Source organism: Rutidosis leptorrhynchoides, chromosome 2 (genome assembly GCF_046630445.1).
Source record: "Rutidosis leptorrhynchoides isolate AG116_Rl617_1_P2 chromosome 2, CSIRO_AGI_Rlap_v1, whole genome shotgun sequence".
Taxonomy (NCBI): domain Eukaryota; kingdom Viridiplantae; phylum Streptophyta; class Magnoliopsida; order Asterales; family Asteraceae; genus Rutidosis; species Rutidosis leptorrhynchoides.
Window position 1 is genome coordinate 152981839 of NC_092334.1, and position 13528 is coordinate 152995366.

The 13528-nt window shown below is 33.9% G+C and overlaps 2 protein-coding genes across 2 annotated transcripts; both read right to left on the minus strand.

Annotated features, from left to right (window-relative positions):
• Nucleotides 1-5687: 5687 nt before the first annotated feature.
• Nucleotides 5688-8724, minus strand: LOC139891509 (uncharacterized). Its single transcript, XM_071874480.1, has 2 exons — nucleotides 7154-8724; nucleotides 5688-6137 (listed from the first exon to the last, which is right to left on the minus strand). The coding sequence occupies exons 1-2, from the start codon at nucleotides 8507-8509 to the stop codon at nucleotides 5964-5966; spliced, it is 1530 nt and encodes a 509-aa protein (XP_071730581.1). The 5' UTR covers nucleotides 8510-8724; the 3' UTR covers nucleotides 5688-5963.
• Nucleotides 8725-9814: 1090 nt separating this feature from the next.
• Nucleotides 9815-12857, minus strand: LOC139891510 (multiple organellar RNA editing factor 3, mitochondrial-like). Its single transcript, XM_071874481.1, has 4 exons — nucleotides 12310-12857; nucleotides 12002-12099; nucleotides 10359-10424; nucleotides 9815-10254 (listed from the first exon to the last, which is right to left on the minus strand). The coding sequence occupies exons 1-4, from the start codon at nucleotides 12675-12677 to the stop codon at nucleotides 9986-9988; spliced, it is 801 nt and encodes a 266-aa protein (XP_071730582.1). The 5' UTR covers nucleotides 12678-12857; the 3' UTR covers nucleotides 9815-9985.
• Between the last annotated feature and the right edge of the window lie 671 nt (nucleotides 12858-13528).

A 13528-nucleotide genomic window follows, 5' to 3' on the forward strand; every position in this document is an offset into this window, starting at 1 on the left:
AGCTGTGTATAATACGGGTAAGAATACGACTAGAATTCTTGATGAAAGAAAAGAATGGGAAAGTAACTGTAACCATTTTCGTTAAGTATGAGTGTTTTGATATATGTCTTGAAGTCTTCCAAAAGTATTTTAATACATCTAAATACACTACATGTATATACATTTTAACTGAGTCGTTAAGTCATCGTTAGTTGTTACATGTAAGTGTTATTTTGAAACCTTTAAGTTAACGATCTCAATTAATGTTGTTAACCCATTGTTTATTATATCTAATGAGATGTTAAATTATTATATTATCATGATATTATGATATATTAATATATCTTAATATGATATATATACATTTAAATGTCGTTACGACGATAATCGTTACATATATGTCTCGTTTCGAAATCCTTAAGTTAGTAGTCTTGTTTATATGTATATAACTCATTGTTAATATACTTATGGAGATACTTACTTATCATAATCTCATGTTAACCATATGTATATCCATATATATATCGTCATGTCGTTTTTACAAGTTTTAACGTTCGTGAATCGCCGGTCAACTTGGGTGGTCAATTGTCTATATGAAACATATTTCAATTAATCAAGCCTTAACAAGTTTGATTGCTTAACATGTTGAAAACATTTAATCATGTAAATATCAATCTCAATTAATATATATAAACATGGAAAAGTTCAGGTCACTACACTTTTGATAATAGAAAATGTCGAATTTGAAAAGGCTTAAATTTGCTCCTTTAGAATCAAGTGGGAACAACTACTTAACATGGGTTATGAATGTAGAAAAACATCACGAATCAATCGGTATTTTAGAAACCCTGAATGAAAATAACAATTGTTCCGAACAAGAGAAAGCAATAGCAAGTATTTTTCTTAGCAAACATATTGACGAGTCCTTAGAATCTACATATTATATGATCGAAGATCCAAGTGTATTATGGAAAATACTCAAAGATAGATACGATATTAATTATCAAGAAATAATGGTGATCCATGAAAGAATAAAATTGAAGATGTTAGTAGACGCTCTTATAAGAATCCCGGAGATTCTTATTAATGATCTGGTAACGTGGATCATCAGTCTAGTATTTCTTGAATACATGAACATCTTGTTTAGCTCTACAAATAAGTCCCAAAAGAAAAGAAAACGAGAGTGAATCTGTTGAAAAATCTTGATTAAATAAACCCTAAGCTACCTTGAGACTTGAATGGTTTGAATTTTCTAAGATGTCTAGCTTGTTATGTATCACTCACAAATAAATGGTTTTAGACCATAACGCATATGTTTATTAAGTGTTATCTTTTATGTACTTCAGATTGTAACTTGTTTGCAGGTAATATAATTTGATTATCTTGCTGAAATATAACTCATTATTTACTTATCTTATTTGAAGTTTTAGTATGAATCCTGCTGAAATACAACATCAATTAAATGGTAAAGACCTATGTATTGCAGATAGTGATAACATACACACTATGATTAAATCTAAGAAATATTTCATTGATTTAAATCAAATGAAGGAATTATAAATAATACTATATCAGGTCCTGAAAACTTGATAAAAGGAATGGGAAAGGCAAAAATCCATGTTACCAAATGGAACGGATTTTCTGATAAATAAAGCCTTGTTTTCTCCCAAAAATCAAAGAGAAATTTGTTAAGTTTCTCTTATATATATCATAATGAATATGATTATCAGTCAATGATAACAGAAAATGAAAAATATCTAAGCATCACTAACAAGAATCATGTGGTTGAAAAACTACCAAGGCTTAGTCCTGGTTTACATTATACAAATGTACCAGAAGCACATATGATGATTAATGAAAGGCGCATATGATGAAAAGCGCATATAATGAAAAGCGCATATGATGAAAAGCGCATATGATGAAAATCTCATATGATGATTAATGAAAAGCGCATATGATGAAAAGCGCATATTAATGAAAAGCGCATATGATGAAAAGCGCAAATGACGAAAAGCGCATATTAATGAAAAATGCATATGATGAAAAGCGCATATGATGAAAAGCGCAACGCATATGATTAAAAGCGCAGCGCATATGATTAAAAGCGCATATGGTAAAAATGATATATGATGAAAAACACATATAATGATTAATGGAAAAACACATATGGTGATTAATGAAAAAGCGCATATGGTGATTAATGAAAAGCACATATGGTGATTAATGAAAAGCACATATGTTGATTAATGAAAAACACATTGAGAAAGAATCACCAATGTTTCTTGAAAGAATTCAAGGTGATATATATGGGGCATGAAAATTTACATGCTGCGATATTATTTCACATTAGACAAAGTGCAACTCATAAATATTCTCCCCTACAACTTGATTTTGGCCGAGAGCCAAATATTTTCCTCCATTAGAACATTTGATTGTGCAGTGTATGTTCTAGTTGCACAACCACAACGCACTAAAATGGGTCCTCAAAGGAGGATGAGGATATATATATTAAATATGAAACATCTTCAATTATAAGATATATTGAACCTATAACGGGTGATGTTTTTACAGCACATTTTGCTGATTGTCATTATAATAAAAAATTGTTCCCTATATTAGGGGGAGAAATGAAAAATAAAGAAAAAGATGTTTCATGATGTGAACATAAATTAATGTATCTTGATCATCGCACAAAAGAATGCGAAAAGAAAGTTAAAAAATAATACATATGCAAGAACTTGCAAATAAATTACCTGATGTATTTACAGATACAAAAAGGAGTGACTAAATCATATATACTAGCAGTAAATGCTTCAGCTAGAATTGAGATTCTAAAAGCTGGCAATAATGTCACTCATGAGTCTTTGCCACACCAGAAACGTGGGAGACCAATTGGTTTCAAAGATAAAAATCCTCGAAAAAGAAAATCATCTGATAATGAGGTAAAAGAAAGTGTTCAAGAAGAACCACAAATCAATAATCCTTCTGCAGAGGAGATTGATGATGTCAATACGGATTTTGCAATCAATTATGCACATTCAAAAATATATATATATATATATATATATATATATATATATATATATATATATATATATATATATATATATATATATATATATATTATGGAACAGAAATGACATGAAAAATCTTGATGAGATATTTTCATATAATGTTGCATGATGATGATGATCCAGAACCAAAATCTGTCATGGAAAAATAGACACGATTGGGATCATTGGAAAAGAGCAATACGAGCTGAATTTGAATCGCTCAATAAAAGAAAAGTTTTCGGATCAATCGTTATCACTTTTAAAGATGTGAAACGTATGAGATAAAAAAATGAATTTTTATCCGAAAAAGAAATGAGAAAAATGAAGTTACAAGATAAAGCTAGACTTGTAACTCAAGATTTCTCTCAAAGATCATGAATGGATTATGAGAAAAACTTATTCTCCTGTTATGGATGCAATTACTTTTAGATACTTATTCAGCCTAACAGTTTCTAAAAATTTAGAAATGCATCTCATGGATGTTATTACTACTTATTTAAATGAATCACTTGATAGTGATATATACATGAATATCCATGAAGGGTTTAAAGTATCAGAAACATCTAATGCAAAACCAAAAGAAATGTATTCCATTGAATCACAAAGGTCTTTATATGGGTTGAAACAATCGGGTCGCATGTGGTATAAAAGATTAAGTGATTACTTGATAAGCAAATGGTACAAATAAAGAGATCCATGAAGCCATTGAAGCCATTCAACTTCTAAAGAAAGAATTTGAAATGAAAGATCTCGGAAAAACCAAGTATTGCCTTGGTTTACAAATTGAGCATATGCCTAATGGTTTACTTGTACATCAAACAACATATACTGAAAAGATTTTGAAACGTTTCAATATGGACAATGCAAAACTATTAAGTACTCCGATGGTTGTTAGATCACTCAATGTTGAAGCTGACCCATTTCGTCCATGTGAAGATCATGAAGATATTCTTGGACCAGAAGTACCATATCTTAGTGCAATTGAAGCTCTTATGTATCTTACAAATTGTACAAGACCTGACATTTCTTTTGCAGTTAATTTGTTGGCAAGGTTCAACCCTGCTCTACCAAAAGACATTGGAATGAGATCAAATACATATTTCGATACCTTTGAGAAACTACTGATTTAGGATTATTTTATTCTAATGAATCAAAACAACATTTGGTTGGTTATGCAGATGCAGGTTATTTATCTGATCCACATAAAGCTAAATCTCAAAATGGATATTTATTCCTAAATAGAGGTACCGCGATATCATGGCGTTCTAAAAAACAAACACTTGTTGCAACATCATCAAATCATGCCGAAGTGATTGCATTACATGAAGATACTCGGAAATGTTTTTGGTTGAGATCAATGACACAACTCATTACTGATTCTTGTGAACTAGAACGCGATAAAAGTCCAACAACTATCTATGAAGATAATGTAGCTTGCATAGTACAGATGAAAGAAGGGTATATCAAAAGTGACCGAACAAAACAAATACCTCCTAGATTCTTCTTATACACTCAAGATCTCATTAAGGACAACCAGATTGAAATGAGATATGTGCAATCCAGCAAAAACTCTGCTGATCTTTTCACGAAAGCACTTTCAACTGCTATTTTCAAAACACACGTTCATAACATTGGCATGAGACATGTTCAAAAGATGTAACAGCTGAAGCGATGTCTACTTGAGGGGGAGTCAACTCCATGCTGCACTCTTTTTCCCTTAGCTAAAGTTTTTTCCCACTGGGTTTTCTTTAGCAAGGTTTTTAACGAGGCAGTAACTTATAGTTGATCTTCCATAAAACAAAATTGATATCCAAGGGGGAGTGTTATAATAATAACAATATTATTTATATGTAGATAGTCAATTTTGTACCAATACTTAGTCAATATTGGGTAGCTTTGTTTTTGTATAAATAGCCATGTATTGCAAGCTAAAACACTTGCACCATTTCTCACACTTACAAAGTGTTTCTTTCTTTCTCTCCATTATCATCTTTGTTCTTACACTTCATTATTAGCATTCTTAATCAAGAATCAAACCACTAAAGGTAGTTATAAGCCTACTGAATTATAACATAAATCAAACCACTAAAGGTAGTTATAAGCCTACTGAATTATAACAAAAATGTTGATTAACCAACCTAAACAGACATGACACATTTGACATATTCATTATACAAACTCCACATCAATATAAAAAATGGAGTGACACGGGCATCTCTCAATCCAAATTTTCGGTTCTAAAAGGAGCCGATAGTCACAAGCCGGAGACTAAACAGTTGTAGCATCATATAACCAAACGATTACCGCTTGGTTCAAGGTTCCAAGTTCTTGGGTCCAAAATCTGACACACCAAACTGAACCAGGAAACAATGTTTGAAATATAAATAACAAGATACAACACTCTTGGTTGCACCTAGTTTAGTTATTTAGTTTTTGTCTGTTGAGTCTAGAATCTGGATTTCATACACTCCTAATAATAGTACCAATGTATCAGAACAACTGAACAAATAGCGACAAATATCTATAGTATCTAACACGACTCCTGGATAAAGGTTGCTCATCTTAAGTACGAACATGAATAAAAGCTACAAATGCTAAAAGAGTTGCATAAGGCCAGATTAAGGATATATATACAGACTATAGTATGTAGTAAATAGTATTATCTTCAAAAGAACAAGTTTAATGAACATGTGAATTTGACAGTCAAACAATGAAGGAATAAAGAATAAAACAAATCATAATGCAACATGAGACCAGAAATACAACACGCTTGTCATTTTTCTAAAACCCGAAGGCATTAAAATGATTTATATGATTATATGGATTGATTATTGCCCATCAACTTGATATTAAAGGGGGTATATTACTGAAACTCGTGAACATAAAATAAAAAAGAAAGGGTATGTGACAATACTCATTTTGGATCCTTGCTCAGCAAGCCAATTTGGTGAGACGATGAATGGTACTTCTTGCAACCCTGTTTGCAGGATCAATGTTCATTACGGTTCTTAGGTCTTCGGCTCCAAGCTTGTATTTCTCCATGCTCTCATACAACAGTGCACGTTGTACAAGAACCGACACGTTTTTGCCATCTTGCTCAAGCACCTATGAAAAAACAATACATGCCATGATGTCAGGATCCTTTTAAAGCCATTGCCAAAATGTGTTCTTTTCAGGATAATATTTCAAAAGTTTTAAAGATAAGGTTGTTATACAACTTAATATGCATATTTTATGAAGTCTTAAATTCCAGGATCAATGATGGACTTGCAGAGAATCCAATAAATACCATATTAATTATGAATTATGAATAACATAAAAATAAATCATAAATATGAGAAGAATAGATAAAGAAGAAAAGAGAAATCTGGATAAAATGGCCCCAATAATGAAAAGAGAAACCTGGATAAAATGGAAAAAAAAAAAAATATATATATATATATATATATATATATATATATATATATATATATATATATATATATATATATATATATATATATATATATATTATGCGAGCAGTATATTCCATTTAAATTTGACTTCACAATATTAACATAGGGTTTTGCAGATTCTGTAGTGGTAGACATACTATGGCTCACTATCGTTTAGGGGATTTCAGAGTAACATGTCATAACTTATAGCACAAAGACAATATCAGTAAGGGATAGAAGAGTACCATGAATCCAGTTAAAGTTCTATACAAGATAAATATTTCAATACATAAGTTTTAGTTCTTCATACTCATGGTTTGAAGACCTAAAAGGGGGGTTCATCTTCTGTAACCTATGTTAAATTCATGTTTAGCCAACTCTAATAAGATAATTGTAAGGTTGAGCAAATAAACTAGAAGCATTAGACTTAAAGCCTACACGAGTAGTAAAGGCAGACTAGTAGAGAACCTTGTATCGATTATTGATGACTAAAGGCCAAATACTAAAAAATGCCCTCTTAGAAAGAGGAACATCAAGTTTAAACCTCAGGCTGATAACCCAATCACACACGATATATTTACGCATACAATATACTGTGCCTTAATTACGCATAAACTTCTTACACAACAAATTATTTTGAACATTAAAAATGAAACTATTTACACACAAAGGAAACTGAAAATGTACCTTTGAGCAGTCAGCAACAGCCTTCTTATATTCCCCTACTTCTTTATAACATGAAGCTCTTGATGACAAAACTTCCATAGTGCCAGCATTATCACCAGACTTTTCCAAAAGGATTACAGCCCAAGACAGCCATTTAATTGCATCAGGATACTGCCCTGCTTTGTAATTATCCATTCCTTTGTTCTTTGCAGATGATGATGTCACGCCAGCTGGCGGCGGAGGAAGCCCTTCAAGCTCAGTTGTTCCACCCACATCACCACCGCCGCCAATATCAGATTCAAATCCCCAATCCTCAGCACCTGCAAATTGCTGGTTTACAGTATTGTCCAAACCCTTTGAACCATTACCAGTTGAAGATGAAGAAAATAGCACATCAAAATCATTCCCGCCAGATGATTGAACCGGTGGCTGACTTTGCATACCACCAAAACCAAAATCATCCAGCTTCGATTGAGAACCAATAGAACCAACATTGCCTCTTGATGATTGAACAGGTGGAGTAGGCTGACTTGGCATACCACCAAAACCAAAATCATCAAACTTCGACTGAGAACCAGCACCTGAACTTGTAAAATTAGTGTTACTAGAGAAAGCATTTTTACTACTTTTCGACGCATTTTGATGATTCACTGAAGTTTTCGGCTCAGTTGTTTTACTTCCCGATTTCATCCCTGCAGCTGGCTTAGAGCTAAAATCAACCAACGATCCAAACGGATCCTTATTCGAACTCATACCACCTCCAACACCACCGACACTCGAACTTTTCATCATTGGAGCTCCAATATTTTGACTCTTACCATTACTGCCATAACCACTAGTATTATAATTCCCGATACCTTGCGACGAACCCCAACTACTACTAGCACCACTATTCACACCGTTACCAGTTTTCAGAAACGTATCGGCCATGCCTCCCATCGAATACGCATTCTTATTACCCATTCCCGAGGAACCCGATCCAACATTCTTCAAAGGAACGTTACTACTATTCCCCTTTGAAGCACCTAAATTCGATCCAAGCAAATCACTAAACAAGTTCGCATTCTTATTAGCAATTCCGATATTCGTAGACGAACGCTGAGGTGCTGATGAAGCCCAGCTTCGTCCAGTGATGTCACCAACCATAGATGTAGGTCCGTTTAACGAACCGCCTGATTGCGTAGGAGCTGCTGGTTGGTGCGTCCAGGACGGTTTATTTGGTTGCCAGGACGACGTCGTTGTGCTAGGGTTTGGTTGCGTGTAAGTATTGTTTCTTTGTGCATTAAGAGGCTTAGAAAGATTCGAATTGATTCCGAGATCGAAATCGAAGCTGTTTAAAGATCCAGATTGAGTTGATCGTCCGTAATTCGAATTCATTTTTTAATTTTTGGTTTAGATTTTCAAAAATACGAAAATTTTGAAATTTACAGGAACTGAAATGAACAGATCGGAGAAAAGGAAATGAGATCTGGATCTTTACAGAGATTACCTTATGGAGTAACTATCGACGCCGTCTATATCGTCGTTTTCCGCCGTGGTATGACGGAATTAGAGTTGAATGCGGGAGATCAGCTGATTAAGATTTGAAAAGAAGGAAGATTAGATTCACTGTTTGCGAAAGTAGCGTTTTGGTCTAAACAAAATGAACATAAGTTTATAAGATTACTTAATTGACCCTTCGAGTATTTTAAGGATCACATTGGCCCTTCTATTTGTAGATTAATATTCGTCAAATAATGTTTACCTTGGCCCCGTTTAGCTCACGGAATCCATTGAGATTATGGCAGAATTGGAATTGAATTCAGACACGTGTCGTGTCTAAATTCAATTCCATTTCTGCCGAAATTCCATTGGATTCCATGAGCCAAACAGGGCCTAGTTTCTATGGTTTTGTTTCGCTTAAGATTTTGTTTCGTCCTAGTTTCGTCAGGTTCAAGCGATTTTAGTTGTGATTAGGTTCGGTTGGAGTAAGTGTCGTTTTGTGACGTTTACTTCTTTCGTGCCTTTTCCGGTTTTCTCATCTGTATCAGTTTGGGTCCTTTATTATTCGATGAAGTATTCATTGTTTTAGCCAGAAAAGAAAAAATTTAACCTGACACAATTTTTTATATTAATAATAAATCAGACACTCGAACACGAACTTTTTCACGACTATATACACATTGCAACATCTGAACTAAAACTTATAACCTCATAGTTAGAAGAGAGACACGTCGATACCACTACACATTTAACTAAAGAAATAAAATTGCCCCTTTTATCAAAGAGGGATGATTCTCACACACTGTTTTTGATCCTCACACACCCTTTTACCCTATTATTAGGGAGGAGTTCAAGTAAATTGTGTGTGAGAATCACCCCCTTTATCAAAACCCAACTCCAACTCTCCAAGCCCGTCACTCAAACTGGTCAACGGTTTCATTTTGCCCCCTCCAAAGCAAACTTGTTAGAGAGCCAGCATCTTATAATAATTCAATCGAAAGAAGTAACTATTTTCTGATGCATAAGGGACTTTATGACCATTAATAGCCATCATAAGTTATTTCTAGCACGAAAATGTTGATTTGAAGAGTGTCTGCATAATAATGTTACTGTAGAAGTCATGTCTAAGTGAGCTACATGTGATCAAACAAGGAGTATATGCCTATACAGGCGAAGCACATACATAAGAGTAATAATGAAATCATGCGATAGATAACATAAGTCTGCACAAAATGTTCTACTGTAATACTGATTACAAAGTGCTGACAAAACATAATATGCAAAACAAGTGACGCCACTTACAAAAAAAAAAAACTCACTTTCTGAAATAATCTAAATAATGTAATGAAATGCAAGTGGCTCAAGGAGGCATCAGCTGCTAGACCCTTGAGACCCACCCTGGTTTTGGAAGAACCCTCCATTAGCATTTTGTGCGGGTATCGGGCCTGTCGTTGGTTGGGCTATATTGTTTCTCTGATCTTGGGCCCAACCGTCTCTCTGAATTGGCTCTCTACGTATGGTCTGCATTGTCTCGCGGCGTTTGTCATATCGAGGTCTTGGACGTGGTCTAGTGTTTTGCTGCCTATCAGTGAACCTGTACTGAGGCCTAGGTATGACTTTACCATCAATAAATAGATCCCCTACAAACATGAATGAGACAACGTATGTTGGATATATTTGTAAGCAAATTAAACGATGAATATAGTGAAGCTGCAACTAGAAGTCATTTGTAGTTGTTACAGACCTCCATAATCTTTGTTTGGAACATCGAGATATGAATCAGGCAAAACCCAAAGAACACCAGGCAGATCTGCTCAAAAAAATAGATACTCATTTTCGATTGAAGCAGTTTTGATAATGAATGGAAGTAAGAGAACAAAGCCAAACAAATTTGGGCTTTAATTAATCAAGAAACAGAATTCTTAACTTCCTTTGTCAGGCCATTTGAGGTAAACTATTTCATTAAAAGGGAAAAATTCAACATATTTATCTGAAAATGAATCAATTTTGAGTTATAATTCAGTGATCGCGGGTCAAATGTTTACCAATTTTTAATTCGCACTACCTTTATCTGTTACGGTGTTACCTATTTTATCCAATGTCAAGGTTGTAAATATGGTTAATCCGTAATTAATCCGGAAAAACCTTGTGGGGATTAATAGGCCAAATTGGAGATTAATCAAATTGGAATTTATATACATTTAAATTAACCACCTATAAATTAGTGTCCTTGAAATATATAGATCTATGCAGTATTGTTAAAAAGAATTTGCAAATTAAAAATAAGAAAACCCATGTAATACTCACCTACAACTGTTGTAAAAAACCCGATTACACCCCGATTAATCCCCGATTACTCATTTTTAAGAGCAGTCCATTCCGATTTTTCAAAATCCGTTTAGTTAATCGGTCAACGTCAATTGATAGGTCAAAATAGAATTTGGTAATCAAAATCGGTCAAAGTCAAAATTGGTCCACTTTAACATGAATTTAAACTAGAACTTTAGAGTTTTTGAACAAAATGAATAGTTTTAGACAATTATGTTAAAGTTTATGTTCATGTTTATGGTTTTTTTCTATATTTACACATATAATTTTTGAAATCAAATATTTAAATATATAAAGTACACTCCGATTAATCCTCGATTAATCTCCGAATTGCCGATTACTCCTTTCAAAGTCCCGACCGATCAATCCCCGAATAGCGAATTTAGCAACCTGCTACAGCCTTAAAATCTGATCACTAACAGCTTTATCCCAAAATTTTAGCTAATATCATTAAAGTTACGGACGCCACTGTTTTATGACTTCTATAAAGTGCAGGATGAGAAGTATAGATGATTTCATACATCATCTTTACCATAAAGGACACACTAAGTATTCATAATTATTATGAAATATAACTGAAGAAGTCATTATGTACTATCCCACGCAAACTCTGTATGTAATAACGCAGGTTAGCATAAAATTAGTTGGTAGTGTTCTGCAGGCTTACCAAGGAAAACTAACATGCTGCCAAAGCTAAAACAAACTTGTTAATAGTAGCTATCAATCATAACTTAGTACACAATATGTTAAGCAACAAGTGAGACGAAACTAACAGAACCATCCGAACAGATAGTGAAAACCTTGCTTTTATGGTTGAAGGGTATTTCAAACAGACTGCGATAAGGTAACTTCCTTTTGTAAAGGTATGAATTTATACAAACGCCTTACGAGGGATTTCATGTGTAATCTTAATCCTCGTTTGGGAGCTTATTCCATCTAAGTTACAGTTTCATATATCACATCAACGAAGCCATGCATATTACATATAGCATAAAGATAGCACAAATGTATTTAAGCGAGTAACTGATTAGCGCTCAAGATTAACAAGATTTAGCATACCTTTGATTTTGTAGGATAATTCTTCCGATATCAACGCACCAAATCCAGTATAAGTTGTAGTTGAAACAGAGTATATCTTCTTCTTAGCTTCCTCCTCACTAAAAACCACCAAACACAATCACATTATAATATTAAATAACCACTCCAATCCTAATACAGTAGTTCACACACTAAAATCCATCACTAATCTGAATATTAGTATAAGATAAATTAGGGTTTAACAATAACAGTAACAATAAGTCTTTTATAATAACATAATCAAAAAGCATTTCAATCGCTAGCTATCTGAATAATAAATACTACAGTACCTTTCAAGAACAGTAGCTAGGGTTTTGACATAAGAATTAATCATTTCATCTTCAGATGGTTTAGGGTCGGTAGGGAACTCCATAACAATAAGCCAATGCTCATAATCACATCCATCGAGTAAAATTGTTTCTTTGGGGGGACGATTGCTCCAATTCGGTGATGGATCGTTCAATGGGGAATAACCCGACCCGGATGTTTTGAGTCGGATAGAGATACGGTGTGGAACGAGGTGGGAAGATTGGTGGTTATGGTCGAGCAGTGGCAGCGCAAATCGTGATCTAGAAGAAATTGAGGATGATGAAGAAGAAGATGATAGTATGCGAGAAAAGAGAGATGTTAGGGTTCGTCTGATGGTGGAAATCGCCATAGCTCGCCGGAGTTTGTTTTCTAAAAGAAGATAACTGTGAGCGGCCTTGAAAATGTTCCCTGGAACTTTTTACTTTACTTTATTTAAAGTACACGGTGAAAATTTCAATTTCAAAGTATTCTAAGCGGTGGGAGTGGAGGTCAGTCGCCTCCCCGTCTCACCACTGCGTCTCCAATTTCCCACTCCCCACATCCGTCGCATACCTCCGTTTCACTTGGGTCAGTCCCCCAGGCGACGCGATTTTGTTTCTTGGTTTAATAAAATGATAATAAAAATACCCAAGTGACACACTAACACTCCCCACTTTTTTTTACTCAACAAGTCACGCCTTACATGTCAAGTGACTTGAATCACCACTCCCAGTGCTCTAATAACATACGGAGTAACACTTAAACACTATTTATTATTATAAAACCTTATTATTTTATATTTTATATAAAACATACATGTTTCACCAACAAAAAAGACTTGGTCTCTCCGAGAAACTAAAAAAAAAAAAAAAAAAAAAAAAAAAAAAAAACCCTTCAAGATGTACCGTTAAAAATGATAGTTTGCTGATCACATCTTTAACAATTAGGCTTCTTTCCGAGATATGTAAAAAGAAAAGAATACAACAAAGAATAAAAATAGAGAAGAAAATTGATTTTCACGTCACCATCGTGCCCTAGTGCGACGTGATGGGTGGAGAAAAGCATCGGTGACATGGCTGCATCACGGAAGCGTGTTCTGTGCTTGCTCGATTCTAATTGGCTGCTACATGTATCCGTTGTCATCCTCCAAAAAAACTATCAGTTGGTCTCAATTAATATTTAATATAAATGTAATTAATTTTATAAATAATTAATTTTTAT

Coding starts and splice junctions, on each gene's coding strand:
- LOC139891510 (XM_071874481.1), bottom strand. CDS start 12,677: ATGGCGATTTCCACCATCAGACGAACCCTAACATCTCTCTTTTCTCGC. Junction 12,100..12,309: donor CTAGCTACTGTTCTTGAAAG/GTACTGTAGTAT, acceptor GGTGGTTTTTAG/TGAGGAGGAAGCTAAGAAGA. Junction 10,255..10,358: donor TCCAAACAAAGATTATGGAG/GTCTGTAACAAC, acceptor TCATGTTTGTAG/GGGATCTATTTATTGATGGT.
- LOC139891509 (XM_071874480.1), bottom strand. CDS start 8,509: ATGAATTCGAATTACGGACGATCAACTCAATCTGGATCTTTAAACAGC. Junction 6,138..7,153: donor CTGTTGCTGACTGCTCAAAG/GTACATTTTCAG, acceptor GTTTTTTCATAG/GTGCTTGAGCAAGATGGCAA.